The 25,672-nt window shown below is 37.8% G+C and overlaps 1 protein-coding gene across 2 annotated transcripts in view; it reads right to left on the reverse strand.

Annotated features, from left to right (window-relative positions):
* Window positions 1-1,704: 1,704 nt before the first annotated feature.
* The window catches only part of ODAD2 (outer dynein arm docking complex subunit 2), a 63,543-nt gene continuing 39,575 nt past the window's right edge, over window positions 1,705-25,672 (reverse strand). For both annotated transcript variants that reach the window (XM_054390182.1, XM_054390181.1), the window contains exons 17-19: window positions 19,347-19,535; window positions 18,537-18,758; window positions 1,705-1,818 (exon numbers count right to left, since the gene is read on the reverse strand). In XM_054390182.1, coding sequence (XP_054246157.1) covers window positions 1,705-1,818; window positions 18,537-18,758; window positions 19,347-19,535 — 525 coding nt within the window. The remainder of the gene's footprint in view (window positions 1,819-18,536; window positions 18,759-19,346; window positions 19,536-25,672) is intronic.

Genomic DNA, 25,672 nt, shown 5'->3' on the forward strand with positions numbered 1-25,672 from the left:
AATAACATAGTGGGCCTATGGGGACAGCTGGAAAATACCTAAAATAGCATTTCCTTGGCCACTGGTTGCTGATGGAACTTGTGACAACCCATGATTATGCTGGTGTTTGTATTGATCAAAAAATACCACTTGGGCTAATATTTTGATCTCCACACTATCAGCACCTGCCCATAGTTGGTTTCCTTTAAAATACTTTCTACACCTACCCCAAGGGCACTGCAGTCCTCCTTTTCCAGACTGTATAATAAAATATGTAATATAATTTAAAATGAACCTTTCACATAATCATAATCACAGAAACATTCAGGTTGGAAAAGACCTTCAGGATCACCAAGTCCAACCAACAAGCCTACTCTACAAAGTTCACCCCTAAACCATATCCCCAAGGACCACATCCAAACGACCTTTAAACACATCCAGGGTTGGCGACTCAACGACCACCCTGGGCAGCACATTCCAATGCCTGACCACTCTTGCCATGAAAAAATTTCTCCTAATATCCAGTCTAAACCTACCCAGTCACAGCTTGAGGCCATTCCCTCTTGTTCTATCGCTAATCAATGGAAACACGAAGCTGTATTTGTATTATGTCTTCCTCAGAAGCTTCTGTCAACAGTAAAAGTAGTTACCTTGAGTAGCCATGTTAGTTAGAGGAAAAATAATTATTTTCCAAGCTGCTTCCAAACCAAGAAAATTATAAGGGAAGTAGAAAGTGATAAAAATCATTCAGAAGCCAGTACTTGACAAACACAAGTTATTCAATCATTTGGGGTTAAGTTTTGTCAGCAGCCTGTGCTTGTAATTAAGACACTACTGCTCTCATGGAAATACCTTAGTAATCTTTCTTGAGCAGGGTATGAAGAGTAGGTCTGTTATCTGTAAATCAATAATCATTGATGTCCATTTTTGAAAGCAACTCTAATTCTGAACATACTTTTATGCAGAGAAATAAAGTGACTAGACCAGTACAATGTCATCCTCAGCTTAAAATTTAAAAAAATGAAGGAAGATAAAGTCTAAACATAAATGTCATACCCTACTTTTTATCCACAGATGGTAAATTTTAATTTGAGTTAAAGACATGTTAATTAAGACACATTTCACCAGCTACTTATAAAATTAAGCACTATTTTGTTTGATGTTAGTAGAAACAGGAAATTTGGAGTGATGTCTACTGCTACAGCTGTTTGCAATCCTTACATAACACCAGATGTGAGATTGATGTATCTGCATTTTGTCCTCTCCTGTGAATTGCAAGTGATCAAACAGGCAAAAACATAATGACAGGATGATTGGGCAAGTTTAGAACGAAGGGAATTGTTCAAGACATTCATAAATCAACTACAAAACCACACACACAGTGAGGGAAAATTTACTGCCACAGATAAGTAAAACCATTTCTACCTACAATGAATTTCAACTACAAGTGTATTAATCGTAGAAAATGTATTTGAAATACCTTGACTAATAGTCCTTTGAAAGCTGCAATACTAAAAGACACACAAACTTAAGTGTTTTAGAAAACCGAGGCGTGACAAACCAATAAGGCAAAACCAAGCATAAAGTTCCACAGGTTTATTGTTGTTGTTAAACTGTTCTCACATAAATGAGCCTCTGCTATGAGGTATGAATACTAGAAGGAGCAATTGTGTTTAAATGTAGCTGTATTGCAAAACAGGTGTGTGGGTACAAGCTACTAAAGCATCAGCCATACTTTGCTTTGTCTGCTGCTAGAGCCAACCTGCGAATGTTTGCTATGCAACCAGCTGCTGCCTCCTGCAGAGTTTCATCTGTGGAGCCTATCATGGGCAGCAAGAGCTAGAAAAATACAAAAGAGAAACAGCATAGGAAACACAAATCAGTGTGCTGTTATTGAAATAATATTCAAATTGTATCTAGAACAATTGCATGAACTTAGCCACATGCATAATAAGTAACTAAAAATCTTAACACTACTATCTATGAATAGCATGTACACCTTTGATTACATACATATATATAAACAGATACAGAGAGCACAGTGCTTTATATTTTATTCTCTCTGTACCTGTGAATCTACATTTTCATGTCTAATTTTCTGGTTATTGTATCATGCCTGTGTATTGGTTGTGAGCTGGATTTTTTCCTGTAAGTAGAAATTGCACAGCACCTATTTGAAATCATGGTTCCCCCTACAAAGTATACCAGTATATTTGTACAGGCTCAACCTTTTTCATAAACAACACCATGCCTTTTGTTGGTTTTTTTTTTCCCTTGTTCATGAAATTAGATCCATATGGCCCATTGATGGTTGTGGGTTTCTTTATTGTCACAGCAAACCACTCAGGTTAAACTGCTTGTGGGATATAGATCTGGGCATATCAGTCTTAAACATTTGCACTTGAAAGTGAAAAACAAAAGCTCAAGAAAGGCCCCAAACTTTTGGAGCTAATTCAGCTTTTCAGTCGTATGGAGTAGATCCTTTACTCTGGAAGTCATTCAGGTTTTTTTCAGTGGAAATTCCCATGGAGTAAGGTAGAGTTCAACACTAGCATGACATAAGACAGGCCTTTGTGATAAAACATTTTTACATATCAGAAACCCGTTAATAATGGGGTTGGCTCTCACTTCTTCAGCATGGTGCAAGTCAGTGACGCAATTGCAAATGCTATATATGCTGGAATACAGAAGACCTTTGCTTGGCTGAAATCAGCTCTGTGCAACCCTCAGATTTCTGACAATCTGCCAGACTTGATGTGCGTTCAGGTATTTCGAAGCTCAGACAGCTCTAATTAAAACCTGTATTTCAAGTCTGCAATACTCAGGATTCTGTGTTCACCCAAGCAATGTCAAGTCAAACCACAGAGAAATCTGTTATCACTCAACTCCGGTGCAAGTTTTTCATCCAGCTAAAATATTACAGAAAATTATGAACTGCTAAATATAAAAGCATAAATTGAAGGCAGACATCAAATTCGTATGCTACCTTTTTCTAACCTTCCAGCAATGGTGAGGCATGGGCCACAGCTGCACACACATGGCATTTGCTTAGAAAGATCAAAGCATTTTATACTTGAGGAAGTATTTGTGTTAGCCAAATGTACAAAACAAGCCTCTTGCCAGTCACCTTTCACCCTTTGACCCCTACATGTAACTTGTAAGATTGCCTGGGATAGGTCTGAATGATGTCCCAAAAGAGTATTGTATAAATCAAGCAGCAATGATGCTTTTTTTTCCTAGCAATTCTTTTCCCTGTAATTTCCATTATGGTAATCAGATGTCTGTGTACAAGTAGCTAAATAAGAATTCTTGAAGTATGAACACTCCAGAGTTAAAATGACATGAGCATAAATGATATGAGAAAACTTCATGTTCCCACACTTTATTTGCATGCAAAAGCTGGACCAGGGTCAGCAACCAGAGAAGTTAGTGGAAGTTTCACCACCGATTTCAGCTGGAAGCCAGATCAAGGAGCATGTCTCTGTGTAATGATAAAGCCACTCAACAAAGCACAAAGGCCAGAATGCAAGTCTTATCAGATGATTAACAACTTCTTTTTTTTTTTGTTCCTAAAAAAAATATTGCTGGATAAGGATCTTTCTTTCTTGCTGTTTTCCACCAGCTGATTTCCCATCAACTTAAATGATGAAAGTGTTTCTTTGGGTACATCACAACTTTCTTGTGTAACTTTGAGGAAAATGAGTAGAAATCCTTCATATCCCTGACTCCAAACCAAAAATATTCATGTACATACTGTTCATGCAGTGGTTTTGTGAAAACCATAAGTTTCAAATTTGAGGGCAAGGAAACTATATGCCTTATGTGATTATTGACTGCATCTTCTCTGATTTGAGGCAAGGCTTTCTCAGCACAGACTGTGGAACTCAAACTTTCAGAATAATTTCCACGTAAGACTTGCAATCAATGTGTAAGAGCAGAGGTTCATCACAAGAATAATGTTTTAGAGATATACTGTCTAGCAGAAACATACCAAAAAGCAAAAAATAGACATTTTTCTTTATGATGACTACACATTAAGTAGGACTCAATTCAAGGTTATTTATTTCTTCTTTTAGGCACTTCTTCTTTCTAGGCTAGGCTCAGAGGACTTAGGAAAACAGGTATTATTTTGGTCACTTTCCAAGGAGACCTCAATATTAAGCAATGACAACGGCTGCAGGAGAGGGTCTGTGCTGTTTGTTGCAGGTGCATTTTGGAAAAGCAGGGCTGGGTGTCAAAGAACAGCATATATACAACACTGTCCCAAAGCACCCAGACAGATGCCTAAAGAACTGATGGTACTAGTGCAACCAATGCAAGCAGCACTTTTTAAAAAGGTATCAAATACTGGGATTTTTCCTTCTGAGTTCAGGGGATCAAGGATCAGTTGTTCATTGATTTGTTGTTCTTCTAAATCACTTGCCAGTGGTAACATCTGTAAGAACTGCCACATCATACAAAATACTGTCCTACACTGTGTCTCAGGATTTTCTCAGTATGGCTTCAAAGGACTGTTCTTGGAGACACAGCTGCCTCTGAGGACTATGGATATATAGAAACATTTGTCAGTTAACCTACTCTTGTGCTAACAAAAAGACAATTGAAGAGATCATTGAAAATGCAAAATATTTCAATATAAGTAGGCAATTCCATGATTGGAATTGAAGATTTTGATGTAAATCCTGCCTTAACCAAAATAAAATTGTGTCCTTTTTGTATATACCAAGAAAGTTATAGTTCTTTTCTCCTCCTGACTGCCACTCTCTGAACACTTTCATAGGTTCAGGTCATTTTACTAGCGCTTTGGGATATCCAAATCAGATACAAAAACTGGTTCATAGATAATATACACACAGACATGGATGACAAGGGCCTGGTTTTACAAGTCTTAAGTCTCCAAGACTGGTGGTCAGCCATTGAGGGAATAGTTTAGAGGACTAAAGACCACGCAAAAAACGGCTGAAGCTTTCTTAAGGACGTTTCTTCAGGTGAGACACTGGAACAGGTTGCCCAGGGGGGACTGTGGATGCCCTCTCCATGGAGGTGTCCTAGGCAAGGTTGGGCAGGACCTTGAGCAGCCTGGTCTTGTAGAAGGTGTCCCAGCCCGTGGCAAGGGTTGGAACTAGATGGTCTTTCAGGTCTCTTCCAACCAAAACCGTTCTGTGATTCTGTGATATTAGATATATTTGACAAGTCCAAGAAGTCTCTTTTATTCCAATGCATCACTGCAATATAACATGTTCTTTTCCTTGATGCAATGCCCTTGAACTTCATTGTTCAGGTATTGTTCTCTGACACATGTAAATGTTAACAGATGTGAGAAACAGTAAAAAAGCATGTGGTATAAATGCTTCTTTCTGGCACAGAAGAGACATTTTCCAAAGACAGCAGCACTATGCAGCCTTCATTTTCTGTTGGCGGGTATCTATGTTCTAAGGCAAAAGTCCAAAATTTTTTGCACAGTTAGCACGTCATAGCAGCAAATAAGCACAAATACAAGCTGTTTGGGGAATGTACAGAGCATATGTAGCATTTCTGGGTTTCAAAAGCAAGAGCAGTGCACAGCCAAATCATTTAAATATTAACAGTAATTACGATTTTGCTATTACAATCCCAGCTTAAAATAGCACAGAATTGTGATACTATATTGGGATTACACAATCATGGAGTAATTCAGAATGGAAAGGATGTCAGGAGGTCTTTAGTCCAATGTTGTGCTCAAAGTAGAGTCAGCTACAAGGTTAGACCTGGTTGCTCGGAGTTTTATCCAGCTTTATACTGAACATCTCCAAGGACAGAGATGGCAGCATCTCTTGGGCCAATCTAGTGCAGTGTTTGACTGTCCTCACAGATAAAAAGGTTCTCCCTGCATTCAGTTATTCTTGTTTTCAGTTTATGCCTTTTGTCTCTCATTCTCTTGCTATGCACCACTGCGAAAAGCCTAGCTCCATCTTTTTGATGACTTCCCTGCTTGTAAGCACTGAAAGGCTGCTATAGAGTCTGCTTGAAGATCTCTTTTCTCCAGGCTGAAGAAGCCCAGTTTCTCCAGTTTCTCCTCAAAGGGCAAGTGCTCTAGCTCTAGACCATCCTGGTGGTCCTCTGCTGAAGCCATTATGGTTTACCCATGTCTTTGCCATAATGGAGGTCAAAGCTGGGTGCAGTATTCTAGCTGTGGTCTAATGAGTACTAATGGGAACAATCACTCCCTCAATCTACTGGCTGCTCTCTTGCTTACACAGCCCAGTATTGCGCCTTTGCTGTCAGGACACGCTGCTGGCTAATGTCCTGTTCACTGTCTACCTGAATCTCCACACTCTTTTCAGTAAAACTGCTTCTCAGCCAGTCAGTCCCTAGTCAGCATCACTGCAGAGGCAAGGGCAGATCCTTTTCATGTGCAGGACTCTGCATGTGTATTTGCTGAATTTCATAACGTTCTTGTTGATCCACTTCAGCCCAGCCCAGGCACCTCCAAATGGCAGCCCTTACCTTGACTGTATCAAAACCACCTCCACTGCCCAAATCAGTGTCCTTGCAAGCTGTACAAGTAAGCAGTCCATTGCCTTCCCCAAGTCACTGACAAACATGTTAAAGGGGCAGGTCCCAAGAGAGAGCAAGCACTTCAGCACTCGTCACCAGCTTGCAGGTAGAGCACAACCTGTTAGCTACTACCCTCTGAGCCAGAAAATCAAACCAGTTTCAATCCATTTGGTTGTTCATATATCTGGACTACAATACATTATAACTGGGACAGAAGTATGCTATGGGAAACTGTTGAAAACCATGCTACAACCAAAACAAATGACATCCACGACTCTCCTCTCATCTGAAAACTTAGACACATAGAGGACAACGAACTTTACCTTTGGTAAATCTCAGTTGGCTTTTGCCAATCATCATCATCTTCTACCCAGAAATGTATTACAAAAGGGCTCCCTCCTGGGAGGGAGCAAGGCTGGCTAGTCTATGGTGCCCCTGACTAAGAGGAAGAATTGTGATTCTGTGATGCTTTGAAAACTCTTACTGTGGGGTCTTATGCTCTCTGGCATACCAAAGGCAAAGCAAAACCAGAAAGTCCTTTGTTCCTCAAGGCAGCAGTGAACATAAGGAGTTATGCATCAGGAATGATGCCACCTTCCTCTGTCTGAAAGCACAGCTTTCTTCCACGAGGTGTCTTTACTATTACAAAATAACCAATGAAAAAGTGTTATTTCAAACAACATAGCACAGCCATCAACACAAGCACTTGTAGGAGTGTCATTTCAAAATGGGCATGGATCCCTGGATGAGTAAGACAGTAAACCATTGCCTAGTAATTCTCTTTGCTATGAAGATGTCCCAGAATTTGTCATTTCTACAAAAGAAGGGGACTTGAAACCAGAAAAAATGTAGACATGTTTTGTACCATCAAAGCCTGAATGTGACAGAATCTTAGCTGGGAGTGATGTTCCATGTCTTGGTTACAGCAAATTATATGTACTCACTTACCTTTCGTCAAAGTCATTGCAGCTTCCAGGAAGCAGGAAACATAGAAAGTGATGTTTTCAGAAAGAATACAGTTTTGCATGTGTTAATCTTTAAATAAGGGGTACGTTATATGATGTGTCTATAAGTTTTTCAAAACAGTGAAAGTGTAGAACCTGGAAAGAAGTTTCCTTGCTGATATAAAATAGATAACAGATCAGCCTGTTTAATACTCTGGAGTCATGTGAACATGAAAGCAAATAATGAATAAAGAAAAAACTATTTTAAAAAAAGGTATTTCTTTCCCCCCTGCTTATTTAGGTTTTCTGCCCTGGAAAACAAATGGGTTTTGATTTTTTTTTTTTTTTTTATATAATCAGAAGGAAATATGGACAAACTCCTTCAACAAGATTCATATCTATACTGGGAAGCTAGTCAGAGTTCATATAGAGCTTAAAATTCCTGGAACTAAAGATATTTACTTCAGCACAACGTCTGGTAGATTGACATCAAATTTTCAGTTGGTGGTAAGGTTTGCCAACTTTTCTTAAATTTAGATTTAGTATCTGACTTCTTTAACATGTGACATTTCCTAAAGGATGCTAAATTTCTAACACTGTGATTTTCTAATTGTGTAACACTTCTTTTCCAGAAAAGACATTTTTCACATGCTTTTTATAAATCTAACCTGAAAGAAAAAAAAAAAACCTACTTTAAATAAAAGCATATGGTAGAAGCTTATCCAAGAAAGTATCAGCCTAGATCCAGCCAGCATTTTCTAACTTTCAACACCATATTGCACACTGGAAAATATTAAAGGACCTAGTTTGAGTGTTATGTTACACATATTCCTATGAAAATACTTCTCATAAAATTCAATTATAAATAATAAAACATACTCCACAATCAAAGCATAATGAAGGTTAAGCTAAGTCACTGTTTCTAAACTAAAATTCAGGCCAATTTCTCGATTTCTTCTCTTGGCTGTGTGATAGGGTAAGACAGCATGTACCATGCACAACCTCCTAAGAAGATGCTTGTGTAAATTCTATTAATTTTGTTTCTCAGGTGGTACAAAGAGAAAAGATTTCAGACAAAGTTCTGTGTCAGGGAATGCTCAGAGCTAGCAGATATGCAAAATCCAGGATCAAGAAATCCCAGAAAAGGCAAAAGAGGGGCAGGGCAGATGCTGACTGTGCTGCTTCCCTCTTGTATGAGGTCTCTTCTCTCTGGGTCTAAAGCCAGAGCAACCCCTGGTGTAGCCTAGTCCACCCTGAATGTAGAGAGGTGGGAACTGAAGCTGGAGTGGGAGAAATACTAGGAAGACTGCACCTGGCTTCTTTTCCTTTCCTCTTATTTCTGTCTTTTCTCTCTCCCATGAAATGCATCTCCACGGCAGCCAGACATTAAACCATCTCACCTACCCCAGGACTTAGGTCCTCAGCAAGTTGCTGTTTTTTCTGATGTGACTGCCTGTGATAAAAGAGCTGTTGGTAAGCTGAAACCCCAACAAGGACCCCCAACAACAAGAACATATGAATACTGGTACCTTGCCATGAGATATTTGATATTTCTTTAGAATGCACAGCTTCAGTGAACTTCAACTGGTTTTAAGACATGATAAAACTGAAGTTCAAAATCCTTCTGAGTAGAGATTAATATTTTTTTAATTCTTCCTAGCTATTTGTGCCTTGTTGTCTATTAATTTTTAGTCACCTCCTGGATTACAGCTAAACTGAAAGGTATTTGTGACAAGGACTGTATTTCTCCAACACATCTGAATTGTGCCTACTACAATGGGGACAGCACTCTTGAAAAGAAATCCTCTTGAGCACACACTAATAAAATACACAACAATAATGCAGTTCTCATACTCTCCAATAATGTTAAAAGTTGCATTGCATTACCTTGGAGAAATACAACCCGAATGCCTAAGGGAATTACAATATGCTATACACTTTAAGTACACACATACACTTGCAAATGGTTATGTGTCTACAAAATATGAACAAATCCTACAGCTCTCTCTCCACCTCATCTGTATTGTCTTTCATGTATAATCATATAATTATTTAGAGAAGGATGCCTCCCTTCTCTGCAAAGATCTAAAACTGGGCAGAAGAATTCTAATAGCAGTGACAAGGATAAAGTGAAAATAAAAACCTAAATGGTGAACAGCAAAAGGGGTGAAAAACTGTGAACTTACAGGCAGCTTTAAAATACACTAAGTTTGAAGGTTTTCCCACCTCAAGTTGTTACTTACAGGACTTCAGAGAGATATTTCCAACCATTTGAGATGCAAATCTCACTAAATATAAACACACCACGCAAAAATAATTTAGCTGAATAAAACTAGCAATCAAAATTATTTCTAATCTTTGTTTGAAAGGTATGATGACGTGCAACCAATTGGAGTCCTTAAAGGCAAATAGTTTGAATCTACATTCAGCTGTAAGATGCTTGGTGCAATATTAAGAAAGAATTCAATCATTATGAACATTCCAGTGTCCAAAGAGTCTTATGGGATATGAAATTCATCCCACAAAAAGCAATAGGCAGATCTCATAATCCAGAAGTGATCAAGCCCAGGGTCTTACAGCATATTTTTATTTGAACCACTTTCTCCTTTTTATTTTTATTTCATTGTAGTTTTCAAGAGAAGATTAACGTATTTGGCTTTTGGTGGGACAGAGAGAATAAAGAACTTTTTGGTAATCTCAACAGAGTGACATTTCTTTAAAAGCTTTTTTTCAGTTCATTGGAAACTAATTTTACTAAAACAGAAGCCTGCTTACTTACTACATGTAATGGACATTCAAAACAGTAAACTTGTGTCATGGATATTCCTTTCCTTCCATAATTTAGTTTCCCTCAGTAACATTAGGCACTATCCTGCCCTTATATTGCTGCCAGCCTGATCAGTCCTTCTTTGTATTTCCTGCTTCTTTTCCATACTTACCTGCTTGTTCACACTTTACTTTCTTTTTCACTTTACAGGACTTTACATGACTTTGACCTTTGCTTTCCTTCCCAAATATTACTAAGGAGGTAGTATAGGAAATTGAGAAAGAACTGCTAACTTAGGTTTGGATTTCCAAATATGTTAATGTTACCACCAGTATGAATACCATCATTCTGTCTGTCTCTAGCAGGCACAGGAAGATTATATGAACGTTAAGAAGAAGCAGTTGCAATAAAATATCAACAGCAAGTCAGAGGCAAAAAAGGAGGTTCAAATTGTCCATTAGACCACATGTACTAAAGGGTTATGCCTGACTTCTCAGCAATATCCTGAAAACATGGCACATTTTTTCTCTCTGGTTGGTCTGATATTCCTGAAATGTATTATAACTGGTCTGTCTTTGAAGCAACATTGACCTGCAGCAAAGAAACACCAGGGTTGCCAGACTAGTGACAAATTTTCCGACATTTACCTCAAATTGCACCTTATCCTGAGAAGAGAGTACACAGTCTGACTGTACTAGTATTTCAAAGAATGTTAGAGTTACTGATATGAATGAGCTGACCTCAAACTTTCTTCTGTATTCAATTCCAACTACTGATTTTGATCTCTAAAGTTAATATAGCCGTTAGGTCAAATGGTCTAAGTGCCTGTCTCTCTGCCTATATATATCATTATAATCAAAACCAGTGGGATGTTTTTCCTCATAAATCTTACATATCAAAGTCTGGGGATAAAAGCAGGATGTTCTCACTGCAGATCTGTACAATAGCATTTATTTCAAATAACAAGCCAGGGTAGTTTGAAGCTGTTTTATTGTGGCGTTCAAGAAGACTAAGCTATCATTTCATGGCTTTATGTGTGTGGGTGACAACAGTGCATGCATTTACATAAACTGGAAGATAAGTGGTATTGTTCAACTTAGAGTCTGGTTTTAGACTAGTAAATGTACTAGAAAATTAGAGCACAGCATAAATAAACGTATAGATGGTATGAACACAGCTCATGTTTATTCATGCAAACATGAAATACTGAGGCTGTTCATAGCCAAGGGTACAGTCCACATATTCATTCATATCTGCAGACAGCAGAAAGTTAAATCGATCAGAAAACTGCTACCATGAAGAACTTTTTGCCAGCAAAGTTTGGAACCCCACCATTTGCCACCCTGCCCATTATCATTTATGAAACACTGAATGGCATAATCCCTTGGCTGCAAATCTTGATCCTAATTCCTACACATTGATTGCTCAGTGTTAACCCATTCTTGTGCCTTCTCGTGGCACAGCAGTTTAACTGAAGGAGTTTTTCTTGAAGAGTGCTGTTGAATGCTCTCTTAAAATCCAAGCATGGTCAGTTCAACGCTTCCAAATAGCAACAGGATTCCTGCATGTGGATAGATGACACAACTGATGAAAGGACAAAACGCTTTGAGAAACAAGAGTGCAATAAAATATTCTCCTTACAGTGAGTGCCGAGGAAATCCGTTACAAAAATATGACAGACCTCCTTTAGATCCATACTGACTCCATTAGCCTACAAAGCCTCTGGAGTCCAGTAATTATCTCTCTTTGGAACCTCTGAAGGAGCTAATCCAGTCTAATGACTGTTGGATTTGTGTAGATTGCACAGATACAAGGTACAGAGATAAAACAAGCAAATAAACCTGGATTGATCCCACATACCTGTGGTCAGGGTAGAGTGTAGACAAGAACTGGTGAAAGACAGGACCTCCAGAGGGTAATTCTGATTTTGGTTTTCCTAAATACCTTGGGTAGATTTTTAACCTTTCTGTATTGCCACAGAGCCCTGAATTATGTATCTTAGCCTGAGTCCAGTATTTGGAACTGTCATACCTGTATGGCAGCATGGAAGCAACTTTATGAATGCTTGCTTTCTCAAGTTTATGTCATGACATTTTTTAATTTTTTAAAATTTTTTTATCTTTAACACAAATTCAATGACTTGATTAGATATGACCTAAAGTCACTTTCTATTGAGCTTGTCAGTTTCCCCAGACGCAAAGATAAGATACACTTTGCAGTGTATCAGACTCATTTGGTAATTAAATAGCATTATTGGCTGATGTTCTTAAAATTTCTAGAGATTAAAAATTATCATAAACTATGGCAAGAAATCCTGCACTAATTAGCAGCTGGTAAATATAGCCAATTGTCATCCTTGGAGATGACTAGGGCTAGCCTGAACTGTGTGATTGATGCTAAAGGAAGAAGAGAAGTTTGCATGGATGACAACAATGAATGCATAATTCAGTACATGAAGGACTCCTGAGTCCTTAATTAATTAATTCAGCTTCTATTTACACTCATGTATACATATGCATATATTTTTTTTTCTTAGTATTTCTTATATTTAGCTTCTTTCAATAGCTCCTTACATACAAGGAAACTATTTCTGATCAGCTGAAGGCCAAAAATAATTACCTGGCATTCTGCCCTTGTGCATTAAGCTCAGTATCTCTCACTTAAGAAAACAAATTTTAATATCTGACAGTTTAGCTAAGTTATTATTCCATAAATACACAAATATTTTAATATTATTATTTCTTATTATTGCCAAATTAGAAGGAAACATTTCACATAGTCACAAGGATAAGACTGGTGCGGGGAGCTAAACAATTGCAAGAAGCTGCTCTGTGTATTTCTGTGGTTTGGAAATAGTGCCAAGTCGGAAGGAAAAGACATTCTCTGCATTTTCTAAAGCAAGATAAATACAGAAAAGAAATATAGATGAAAGATGGAACTGCTATCTATGGACTCTGCCAGATTCCTTGGCTTTTGGCACACCTATTGAAGCTGGCAGACTTAGCCAGTAGCAATCTTTTCCATTAAAAGAAGCAGCATATATTTTGGTTTAACATACTTTGTTTGTGCATTTCTAGGCTTCAAAAATGTCTATTTATTTATTTTTTTTAATGATTCCTTCTGCACAGTTGGCTGCAACTGCACTTATTTGAAGCAGCTCATTTATCACTACAAGAGCTGCAGGGCACAGCTACTGTTAAACAGCTCCAACAAACCTACAGCTTTGTGGATCAAGCTTCTTTTTAAAAGACTAAAAGATGTTTGAAATGTGCCAAGAGGAGCTTTATGCCAGCTCCTAGGTTTGTTATCCAAATGTTACTAAATTAGAGGTCTCCTGAAGCACAGTTTGGGCAAAGATAAGCTGATCTCCCTTAGGCTGCTGGTTTTTCCTACCCAGGATCAGCCAGGTTTTAACAGAACACTTGCTACGTATCATAAACCTTAGTAATGTGGAATCTGAAAAATAATGTCTGAGGCTTAGTCTATGCTGAAGCCAAACTTCATTGCCTTTGGCAATGGTGGAAAGCAAAATGTTTTACGTGCAAGACCCCAGCTTCATGAGTGGTGACATTTTCCTTATTATGAAGGTAAAGACTGGCTGGTTAGCTAACACAATAGAAGTTGTAGTGGTGTAGCATTGTCAATTTCACCAGTCCTTCTGAAACAAACCAAAATATGCCAGTGTTGGACTTAGTTTATGGAACCTTTTATATCTGAAATGTTTAAATATGATGTGATAATACATTTGTGGGTGAAAGGACTGGGCATCCTTTCCACAGACAATAGACATGCAGAAACTTTGCCATCTAGTGCCCTCTTTCTTGACGTCCAAGTACTGTAGCAACTAATTCATTTGAAAGCAACAGGCACCAGCTTGGAGCATGTACCAAACATGCTGGATCTCCAGCCTGCACTGTAGAGACTGAACAGAGCCAAGCATGACAGTCAAAAAGAGAGTTCTTCTAAACTTAAAATAAAAATATAAATATGTAAATATGAAAGTTCATAGCACTGTACCCTGGTAATATTATTGTATAGATATTACATTAAATATTTTTGACTGGGTTACAAAGATCTTATCTTAAATCTTGCTTAAGTAATGTAAATGTCTATATTCTATATTCAGTATTCTCACTGTTGGCTCCACACAAGAAACAACTGACCCCATAGCCAAATACTCCTAAAGAAGTAGGTGCTGGCGCTTTTACATTTTATTTTCACATCTTCAGATATATATGGTTTGTGCTAAAACCTGTGGTTTAGAATGTTTTCAGTAGAAGTTACAAGTAATTGCCTTCCATATTTTGCAACTCACACTCAAGAAGAGTCAAATGTGTTGATCTCTTAAAACTTTCCTCTCTTACACAGTAAAATGCTTGAATACATTTTATGGCTGCTTTTAAATCGTGAATTATTCTTACAAAATGAGAGCTAACTCATCTGACACTTTTAAAGTGTATTGACAACAGTTCAAAGATGATATAAGCTCATGGAAAAAAAATTATCATAAGGTCTAAATTAACAGGTGATTTACATTAACATTACCTAATTTCTACTCCTGTAGAATGCAAAGGCCTAATCTGGGAAACAGTTTCCAAAAAAAGATATGAAAACTAATGTAGAAAATTGGCAGAATGTAAACTCTGAGGGCAATACTGTGGCCAAAGAAAAAATTAATCTCTCTGATGTTCAAACAGAGCTTACTTAGAAACAGGGAGGTTATTTTACCTGTTTTAAGTATTCACACAGATATTACTGAGTTATGTTCTGAAGTGTGCTGAAATTCAACAGTTCAAAAATAAAGTATTTAATAACTGACACACAAATATACTTGAAGGATCAGACAGAAATTCCATCAGAGATTACACTTGCTTAGCTAATTAAAAAAGGTGACATTGTGACAAGTAATTTGATGCTACTCAAGAAGAATGTATATGAGAACAGAAGTTATGTATAAGAAGGGCTTTTCAGTTAATCAGGCATCAGTATCATAAATGTAATTGATAAATAAGAGACATAATTGATACATAATTAATGAATAAGATAAAACTAAACGAACCTTAGGCTATGAAAAAGGTGCAAAAATTTTTATGGGGATGGTATTTAACTACTGGAACTGGAAGGTATGATGGTTCTAGTGGATTTTCCATTGCTGGAATTCTTTAAGTAAAGAGTCAATGTTTTCCTAAAAGATATACTGTATTCCAAACAGAAAGAAATTGAAGCAATGTTTTTGGTTTGTATGAGCAAGGCTAGTCAAACTAGATCGTTAAAATGATCCCTTCTTGAATTTTAATGTATGCACCAATAATTATTTGACATGAAAACAGTGTCCAGCTTACAGGACTATAATCTTGATAAGTAGTTTGGGGGTTTTTTTAATATTGGCACATTATCTTTCTTCCATCCCTGCAGCTTCCCCTGTAATGGAAGGCTTGTCGAAAATCAACGCTCAGGAGAACACTAATTTAAATTCAGCTGCCTAAAAGCTAGCTGTTCAGTCTGAGCTAGTAATCTAGGCCCTTTCTATACTCAGTGGAGAAAACCAGGCACTTTTATGAGTCTATTCCTTCCAGATATTTTGGGCACCTATTTTCACCAGCACAAGTCTGCAGGTGTCTCTCTATTCCCAGTGACTACAGAAGATGTCTTACTTTAGACTACTTCAAACTCCATACCTAAAAGTGGCCAAAGTTAGATGAAAGGAATCCATACTACAAAGATCTTTTTCAAACCCCCTGGATTGTAGTTAGCTAGAACCACTGATTTAAAACATCTGACTTCACTAGATCGTGTGCAAAGTGTTTCATCACCATCATAGCATATATCTCATTTGTATTTTTCTAGAAAGAGAATAAATTAAAAAAAATTAGTATCCCTTTCTTATTGCACTATCATTCAGGATTCTGTCATTCCTATCTAGTAATGAACTGGACTGTAAAGTCATTTAAATAACTTCTTCACTGCCTCTGAATGAGGTTCACCCCATTAAACATAGATGCCTACAGTGTAGCTGTGCAGATCTGAACTTTGAACCTGAACTCCCATTACAGCCAAAGAAGATGAGAAAATACTGCCAGTAGAGATTGAAGTGCCTTTAATCTTTGAATAAATTCTAAATCAGGGGACATGAAAACCAATAAGGAATCTAGTCCTCTTTCTTGACTATTGTGGCTATTTCAGATGGGCATGTCCACAATGTAAACATTTAAAGTCAAGTGTACTCTTCAGTGGACAGCTGGGGATCTTTTCATGAAGAAGTTTGATTGTTCTGAGGTTTCAGCGGCAGTCAGCTGCATGTAGATGTCTTGATTCATTTGGAACAGCTACATTTTAAGGGAGATACTCTGCTGTTTCCATGAAGAATGTGTACTTCCAGTTGTCTGTGACTTCTATTTCTCTTCCCTCTAATTGTGACAGACTCCAAGTGTGAAGAACATTGCCTAGTAGTCCTGTTTACCTTGGCTATCAACTAACAAACCCCTACCAGATTTCTTTTCTCCCTTGGTTTGTGGACAGCTATCTCCAACCTTGAATACAGGCAGATGTATGTTCCTTAGTCTGGTGTCTAAACATGTCTCCTGCTTTCTAGTGTCTCACATGTCATTACTGAGTCTTTTAAAACACAAATCTCTTTTCCAGCACAGCCACGAATTTTTAGTTCTGAAAGAGGAACTATTTTCTGGTGTTTGGTGGAAAGAAAGCATCGATTCCTCTGTCACAGGTCATAACCATTGTTTCATTCCCAGTCATAAGACTATTGAGTGTGGAACTGAACATAAAAGAAAAACTTCATAAACTGCCTTTCTTAACTTCCTCCAAAATCACCCTATTGGTCTACTCAGAATTTCAGATGGCAACTGACACACACCAGAATGTCCCAACCTGTTTGTTTCATATCCTTGCTTGAGAAAATGGAGTGTATTCTGAGTGCTGCTACAAATCAGTGAAAACTTGGAACGCTGATTTTTCTCAAAAAACCATGTGTGTATACTTGTTGTATTGTGATTAACAAATGCTGCTTGCAAAACATGAAATATGAAATTACTTTCCCCACATATTTTTATTCCTGGTTTCCTGGACAAAAATGTGTGTATATGCATTACACAGTGAATAGTCAGAAATTCTGATGCTTTGAGAAAGTCTCTGACCAACTGTTCAAGCACTCAGCAACTGTGTCATTCACACAGAGTAAATGTTTCCCTGAAGCACCAGACTTTCTGTGCATAGGAACACATGAACATGTGCTGAAGAACACTTGGGATTAAGCATGTATTGCAACCCAGACAGAACTGCAGCAGATGTGACATTAATCCAACTGGGCATGATTACTGAAACAACAGATATCTGGTAAAAGGATGAAAAAATATCAAAGGAACCCAGACAAATTTTCCAGAAGCAAAAATATGCTTGGTCCTGGAAAGATCTGTACATAACAACTCCTACATAAGTACAAAGTATGCTTTCAGTCAGCTATTCACCAGAGAGGCTAGATGAATGAAAACACCTGGACACTGTCATCACTGCTAAGCATGGCGCAAAGATACCCAACAGCACAGACAGTGCTGCAACTGCTGTCTCAACTGTCAAGGGCAGACCAACTGAGCAGGCCAAGCAAGATTCAGCACTCTTCAGACTCTCACATTTGAGCAACTAAATCTCCTCCACCCTCTCTCCTTTTCATTGGGGAATACCTCTCTAGCCTTTCTGAAACTCCAGTAATTGATTCTGGATGGTTATTCCAACAGTGCCAGCACAGAGGTCAAGCTCATAAGCTCTGGCAACACAGAACAAAAGTACTTGGACATGTGCATCTGGAGAACCCATCACAGGCCCAACAGAACATATTTTCTCAGGTCTCTTCCAGCCACATATATTCTGTGATTCTGTAAACTAAGCCTTTGTATTATCCTGTCTTTATTTGTCCCCAAATCCAGTTCCTAGGTGACTTTCAGCCATGCTAGGCAACTATCCATTAAGGTAACCCAACTTCTTTTGCAAAAGCCACTTGAGCATGACAAATTGCTGATGTGTCGTCACTACCAGACTAGGTCACAGACAAGTCAAATACTCTAGAGGTGAATGTCCCAATCACATTTCCATTCCTAATGACCACATAGCTGTAATATCTTTAGGACTGAAATACTCTTCCCTAATTCACTACTAAAGCAAACAGTTTTTAGGATAAAGTTCAGAAATTTGAGGTATGCATCAGTATTCAAGAACTATTTCAAATGAAAGACCTCTTCTTTCAACCAAGCCAAACCCCTTCACTAATTTGAACTCCAAATGAAAAACTTTCACCTTACCTTCACCACTCCATTTTCATGCATGGTGATACAGCTGTAGGGATCCTCTGAAAGCTGATACAGAGCCTGAGCTGTAGCTCTGTGAACTGATGAATCATTTGACTTCAAGTAACGCACTAAAGGAGCTACAGCCTTGTTCTCTTCAAAGCTAGATCTGTTGCTCCCCCACACGCAGCAGTGGGAAATGGCCTCTGCTAAGTGACGCCTTAATTTGTCATTGTTCTGAAGAAGGTAAAAATAAAAGACAACATAATACAGCAAAAACTTCATAGGAAAGCAGACTTGTCCTCTCAAACATCTTTAAGGCACCCCAATTTAACTGCACAACAATTAAAAACTGGAGAGAGGTTTAAGGCATGGAGCAAGTAGTCCTTTATTCTCTTTGTAGGAAGTGTTGTGAATTATTATATTACTTCAAATGTGCTTTTAGAGTGAAATTAGATGAGATTAGCATTAAAATGTAACATATAGCCCCATCATTGAGATTCTCTAGGTGGTTCAGATTTATTGCTCTCTCAGCCCTTTTTGCTTTTTCATAGGGCAGCTGCATCTGTCAAAAGCAATATGGCATAACAGTGACTGTTAAAATGAAGCTCATCTTCCAAAGTAACTTTAGTACCGGCCACAGAGTGTTTTCATGTGTAATATATATCTCATAGAGGAAAAATCCTACAGCTATTCCTTGTAGTTACTGCAAAAATCTACTGCTCTTGTCGTAACCTTTCAGTTGGGTATAAAACAGAGAGAAATAATATTGGTATAATATATAAGAAATTCTGATACTTAATAATATGTTTTGATGTTACTTACTGTGTTTGCTAGTTTGGACAACAGAGGGACGACTCCGTGGTCTGTTATAACAGCTAAATTTTCTTCATCTTTAGCTATACTTGCAATGACTGCACATATGCTTGCTAAAACTTCTTTAGTCTTGGATTTTAGTAAGTTGACTACCAGTTCCAAGCCACCCACAAAGGATCGAACCATTTCCCCAGAATCCTAAAAGAGAACCAAAAGAAACATTATTTTAAAATGTCCAATTGGTGTTTATAGAATCATAGTTTTTTTTTGGGGAGGGTTGGAAAAGCCCTCTAAGATCATCAGGTCCAATGTCAACCTAAAACCACCACGGCCATTAAACCATGTCCCCAGGTGCCATGTCCACACTTTTCTTGAACACCTCCAGGGATGGTGACATCACCACCTCCCTGGGCAGTCTGATTCAATGCCTGAACAACCCTTCAGTAAAGAAATCTTTCCTAATATCCAACCTAACCCCACCCCAGAACAATTTTAGACCATTTCCTTCCATCCTATCATCTGCTATTAGGGAGAAGGGACTGACCCCCGCCTCATTCCAACCTCCTTTTAGGTAGTTGTAGAGAGCAATGAGGTCTCCCCTCAGCCCCCATCTTCTCCAGACTAAACAACTCCAGTTCCCTCAACTACTCCTTACCAGCCCTGGTCTCCAGACCCTTCACCACCTTTGTTGCCCTTTTCTGGACACACCTAAGCCCCTCAATGTCCTTCTTGTAGGGAGAGGCCCAAAACTGAACACAGTATTTGAGGTGCAGCCTCTCCAGAGCCGAGTAGAGGGGCAGGATCTCTCCCAAACTACTGCTGGTCACTCCATTCCTGATCCAGGCTAGGATGCTGTTGGCTTTGGCCACCTGAGCACGCTGCTGACTCACCTTCAGCCAGCTGCCAACCAACACCCCCAGGTCCTTTTCCACCAGGCAACTTTCCAGCCACTCTGCTCCAAGGCTGGAGCGTTCAAGAGGATGTTGTGACCTAAGTGCAGGACCTGGCACTTGGCTTTGCTAAACTTCACACAACTGACCTTAGCCTTCCTATACTCAAACAGTGCTTCCCACCTGCTTACATTTACTTTGACCCCTTAAAGGTTACTAGAGGAGTGTGCATTGCCTTGTGTCTAAATAGCAGCTCAGCAAATGAGAAATGCCTCCATTCAACAGGTGAAATCTACAGTAAAGTGTCTAAGGTCTGAAAGAGGTTCTGGCTGTACATGGAAATGATTCTGACTTTTCCACATGGTTCAGATATCTGTGTATTATTTATTCATTCTCTTGAAAGATGTTTAATGAAGAGACAAGATAATCTGTATCCCATTTTATGTACATTTAAAAAAAATTTCCCACTGTTCATATTTATTTTCCAGGTGATTATAACCCTACTTTTTTTGATTTCTCTTCTGACAAGCTTATGCTTTCCACATTTTGTAAAGGAGTACAGCCTAATTAAACTGATGGAATAATATATAAACAATCCAGCAGTAAGTAAAAGAAAAGAGTTTCAATAATCGTCCATGAAATCAGCTAAACACAAGGACAGAACCTTCCACCAGTGATGAAAAGCAGAGGGAAACTGCAGAAACCACATGTCAGGAAAGTTTCCCAAATATGATTGTGGGTGTAGTCTGGTGGTCTGTGCAACACAGAGAAAAAAGAAAAAAAGCAAGAAATTTTGAGAACAATGAGCAGAAAGAAGGACTGAAATGAATGACACCTTTAAAATCCATTGTGTTACCTACAAGATATCTCTCTCTCTCTTTTTTTTTTTTCCCTAAAAATGTAAACAACAAATGCAATCTATTTGGTACAATTTAGCCAAATCACATACTTGCTTTGTAGAGTAAATTTCTATGTTAAAAAAAATAAAACAAACTGAAAGATGTGCATTTATTATATGCAATTGCCTTTTAAAGAAGATATTTAATGAATAAATTATATGAAGTTGTGCCTGTGACTGTGGAGGTCTGGATTTAATTATTTTGAATGTATGTTCTTTGAGTACATTTGTGTTAATGATCAGATAGTTGTTCATACTTGTAAAGTCTAAGCAATTTCCAAATTCCAAATTAGTTTCCAAATACTCTCCGGCATTTTCAACTGTACTTACTTAGAAGAAAAATCATATATGATGCATTTGGATATTTATTTTTTTTTCCACGTTTTGTTTCACATAGTAAGCCCCCACAATCTTTACATTCTACCTTCTAAATGAGTCAACACATGACTGCTTTGTGTGATTTAATCCAGAGGGTTTGTCATTTCCAGCTATTAGTGTGTGTTAAGCTTTCATGTTTACCTGTGGCCCTTAAACTTCATTGCAGATATGTAAATGACATTGTTTCAAAGTCTAGGTAGCTTACTACTGGGTAATAACATGATTTTGTTTTTTAACTTGAAGTGGAAGGGTTCCATTTCCAGGCCCACATTGCATTTATACTTCAGCATTTTATGTACTGCAAACTCTAATCTATTCCTATAGCCATTAAATGATATTTACTTCCTTTAATGTTCCATATGAAGTTATTCAACAAACTTCAAGTATTCTGAAGAACTTGGAGAACATCTTAGGATATAGCTATACAAAATGCAGCTTGAACTAAAAGAAAAATGCATTTAAGTAAATTTAGGGAATTTGACACACCCCCCCCCCTCTTACCTATTGTTGCCTTATTTCTTGATTGTCCTAACATGACTACTCAGGTCAAGTTAGGCAGAAAAAAAAATATGATAATAAAAAAGCCTAAGAAACAGCCTTTATAGATAAAAATACTGATAAAATCACTGATAAGAAATAGCATAGACTTTTTTTTTTGTATACATCTGAGTTGTATGGTGAATGATAGGTTGAATGGTTCCGTTTTAATAATAATATGTCCTGAACTGAAAAAAGTAAAAGCCAAAAGCAAACACATTTTAAAAAGCAATACAAATATTTTAGAAAATAGGAGGGAGGGGAGCAAGAACATTTGACTGTGTTAACAGGAAATACCTTCATTTAAAATCTTCATCACTATTATAACTTCCAACGTAATATTCAGCCTGAGGTGACAGATCTGGGATTGTTAAGCTACATTTTAAGTGGCTGAAGAAGACAATGAGGGAAGAGATAATGGGATTTTTTTTCATGACCTCACACTACCATGTCTTCTAACTAGTGGGCAGCAAAGTTTTTATCTTTAAAGTATGACAAAAACTATTTTAAAATTGGACTCAAAGGGAGGAGTGTGCATTCTCAAGCAGTAAACCCCACCCTGTATAGCACAGATGCTGAGGCCAGCAAAATTATTTGCTGTGATTATATAAGCCTCATCCTGCTACTCTTTAGTCACATATTTTCATCTTGTTGAACTGCATGACTATTAACAAAATTTAGTTAACTTGCCCTTTTCACTTATTTCTGCATTGACTTCTGCCAAGAGCAAAAGCCCTGTGAAACAGTCCAGCTTTACACACCTTTTCTAATTAGGAGCAGAAAGCATTATGGTATTTGCAGAAAAACAGATTTGGGAAAACCACTTGATCTTTACAGTATTTATACAAGAACATCTGGGATTTTTGAGTACTCTTGTCATCATATTATGTGATTTTTTTAAAAAAATTTTTGTGGTTCTTTTCATGAAGTAAATAAAGTTCATTAGCCTTAACTTGAGACATACAGTTCTTGTAAAGGAACTACTGAATTCTTTTGTAATTGAATTTCTTTCTTATTTCTTCCAAAGTGAATACTGGTTTATTTGAAGGATTTAAAGCTAAACATTGTATTACAAAAACACATTGTGTTTATCTTTAAAAATACTCCACTTGAAAGATGAAAGTTTCTCCACTAAAAACAAGTAGTATTTCAGTCTTAGAACATCTTAAAAAGCTTAAGGTGTCAAAGCTAATCTGTCAAATTTAATTGCTTTTGCCCCCAAAAAGCGATGGCATGGCTGTGCAAATAAACTTTCCTTGTCAAGAATCATCTTTAAACTACCTCTTCTTTAATGAGGAAAACCTGCCCATTTCCATCCTCTATTGCCAGCTGAGTAACTTATCATTCTACCACATAACCCAAGTTAAAATTCAAAATAAAAATTTGCAACAGATAAATTTCCATATTACAGCTTTTTGATGAAAAAGGGAAACACACAATCCATATAATCATATTTCTATTCAATTTTCTCATTCAGCAACTCAGTGGCAATATTAATCAAATTATATTTAAAGGCTAATTTTGTTCCTGTCTCTACAGCTGTGGAGGATTCCACTGTAGCAGAACAGATGAAGAAAGATCTTGTAAGACAGAATCACAGAACATTAGAGGTTGGAAGGGGCATCTAGTGATCATTGGGTCCAACCCCCCTGGCCAAAGCAGGATCACCTAAGGAGACTACTTCACCACATCTCACAGATTTTCTTCTGTATTTGGAAAATGCAATGTGGTGGGAAAACAGCAGCAGACAATCAATATGGATTTTCCTGTCCTTTTCACCTTTTCACAGATTTGATCCTCACGCAGTTAACTGCTTGGCAAATATATTGCAATGGATAATTTCAAGAAACAATTTCTACTAGTCCTTTTGTACACTGTTTTCCTCACTTTTTAACCTGGTGGACTACACCTACTCTTTTTCCCCCTTTCCACAACTCTCATTGAAGTTCAGTCCTGGGTAAATGCCAAAACTCTAATTTTTAATTTTTTTTCCCCACAGAAGCAGTGAAACTACTAATACCAAAGCTCTTTGAGGCCACAGTAGAGAAAAGGTCATGGTTTGCTTTAGATTATTTTGAAAAGTATTTTAATAATGGAAGCAGGAGAAACTGTTAAGATTGAACAACTGGGAAAACTAAGCATTGTTTCCATTGGGTTTGGACCGAATTAAATCCATATAAGTGTCTAAGAAAACTTTAAATTATTAATGTTTATGAGCTAGTCATCACTAGTATGCAGTTTAATATTGTAAAGATGCAAGAGAGCAATATTGGAACGTTCTGAGGACAGTCTAGGTAAACAATCAATGCAGTGACAATGCCAACAAATAAACTGTTATGACAATTATTGTTAGCATTACTGGCATGGTTCTACAAATTAGAGTGGTATATGAGAAGGCAATCACCAGTCACAGGCCATTGAGAAGCTGAACAATAAGCATGAAGTATAAATATATTATAGTTCAGTCAAAAGTTCCTGTGCTAGATAAAATGATTGCTTGAAACTTTCTGGTTTATATCATGCAGCAAATGAGACACAATGATCTCTATGCTCTTTTCTTGGTTTAAAACCTATTGCATGTGGCATGTGAGAGGGTAAAGACAGGAAGAATGTGAGATGGACAAGAAGGAAAAACAAAGAAGTGCTGAAAGAGAATGAGGATGGAATTTTAAATTGTATAGATTTTTAAAAATCCAATTAACAATTCTAATGTCCAAGTCCAGTAGCTACATGACAAGCTGTTGATTAGCATGTGTAACTATTATAAACTAAGTTACAAGGAAAGCTGGTCAAATATTTTCCAGTGGAACAGTATTCCATCTGAAAATCTTAATGGATTGGAACCAAAACCTTCCATAAAAACACAATGACTTCTTGAAAAGTTTTGACAGAAACCAGGCAGAAAGGCAGGCTAAATTACCAGCATTCCTCTCCATCTTTTCTCTTGTCAGCCAGATGGCTGGTGAGTAAATGCCAGGCTGCTTGGCTTCTGGTTTTCCCAGAATCCCTGACTTCTTGCCTGGTGGGCTGCCAAACAGCTGGAAAGCCAGGTCTCCAGTAGCTCCTAAGCCTTTTGGCTTCTTACAGTCTGCAAGCTCATAGGCAAGCTGCTTAGCCTAGAACTTAGAGACCTGAGGCTCCCTACTGTGGGAGGTATGGATTACGCTCTTGGTTTCCCTTTGCTTTCAGGTTACATGTTTTGTACAGGAACTGGACTCCTATATTTGTAGACATGAAGGACCTCAGGGTGATTTATGACAGTCCATTCAGGATCTCCAGAGTACCATGTCTATAGGAGGCCCAAACAACATATACAGTTTCTTCACTAAGCTTCTTGACAGACTATGTCAAGAATAATTGGATAGGCTGGTTCTGCATGTACCCTGGCAGCTAGCTATGGATTCACCAAGCCAGGTCTGGCTTCTTGGGCTTCCCAAATCTCCAAGGACACTAACATTCCTGTTCTAATATTTGCATCCAAAAACCTGCTAAATACAAGGACACAAATAACCTCTATAACTTTTTCTTTTCACTCTGTGAGGAAATAGGTGTCTTCATTGAAACTCAAGCTGGCAGTGTTCCTCTTATGGGCACAATGCCTTTGGATGAATTTTATAATGGCCCAAATAACA

Source organism: Indicator indicator, chromosome 20, assembly GCF_027791375.1.
Source record: "Indicator indicator isolate 239-I01 chromosome 20, UM_Iind_1.1, whole genome shotgun sequence".
In the NCBI taxonomy this organism is placed as follows: domain Eukaryota; kingdom Metazoa; phylum Chordata; class Aves; order Piciformes; family Indicatoridae; genus Indicator; species Indicator indicator.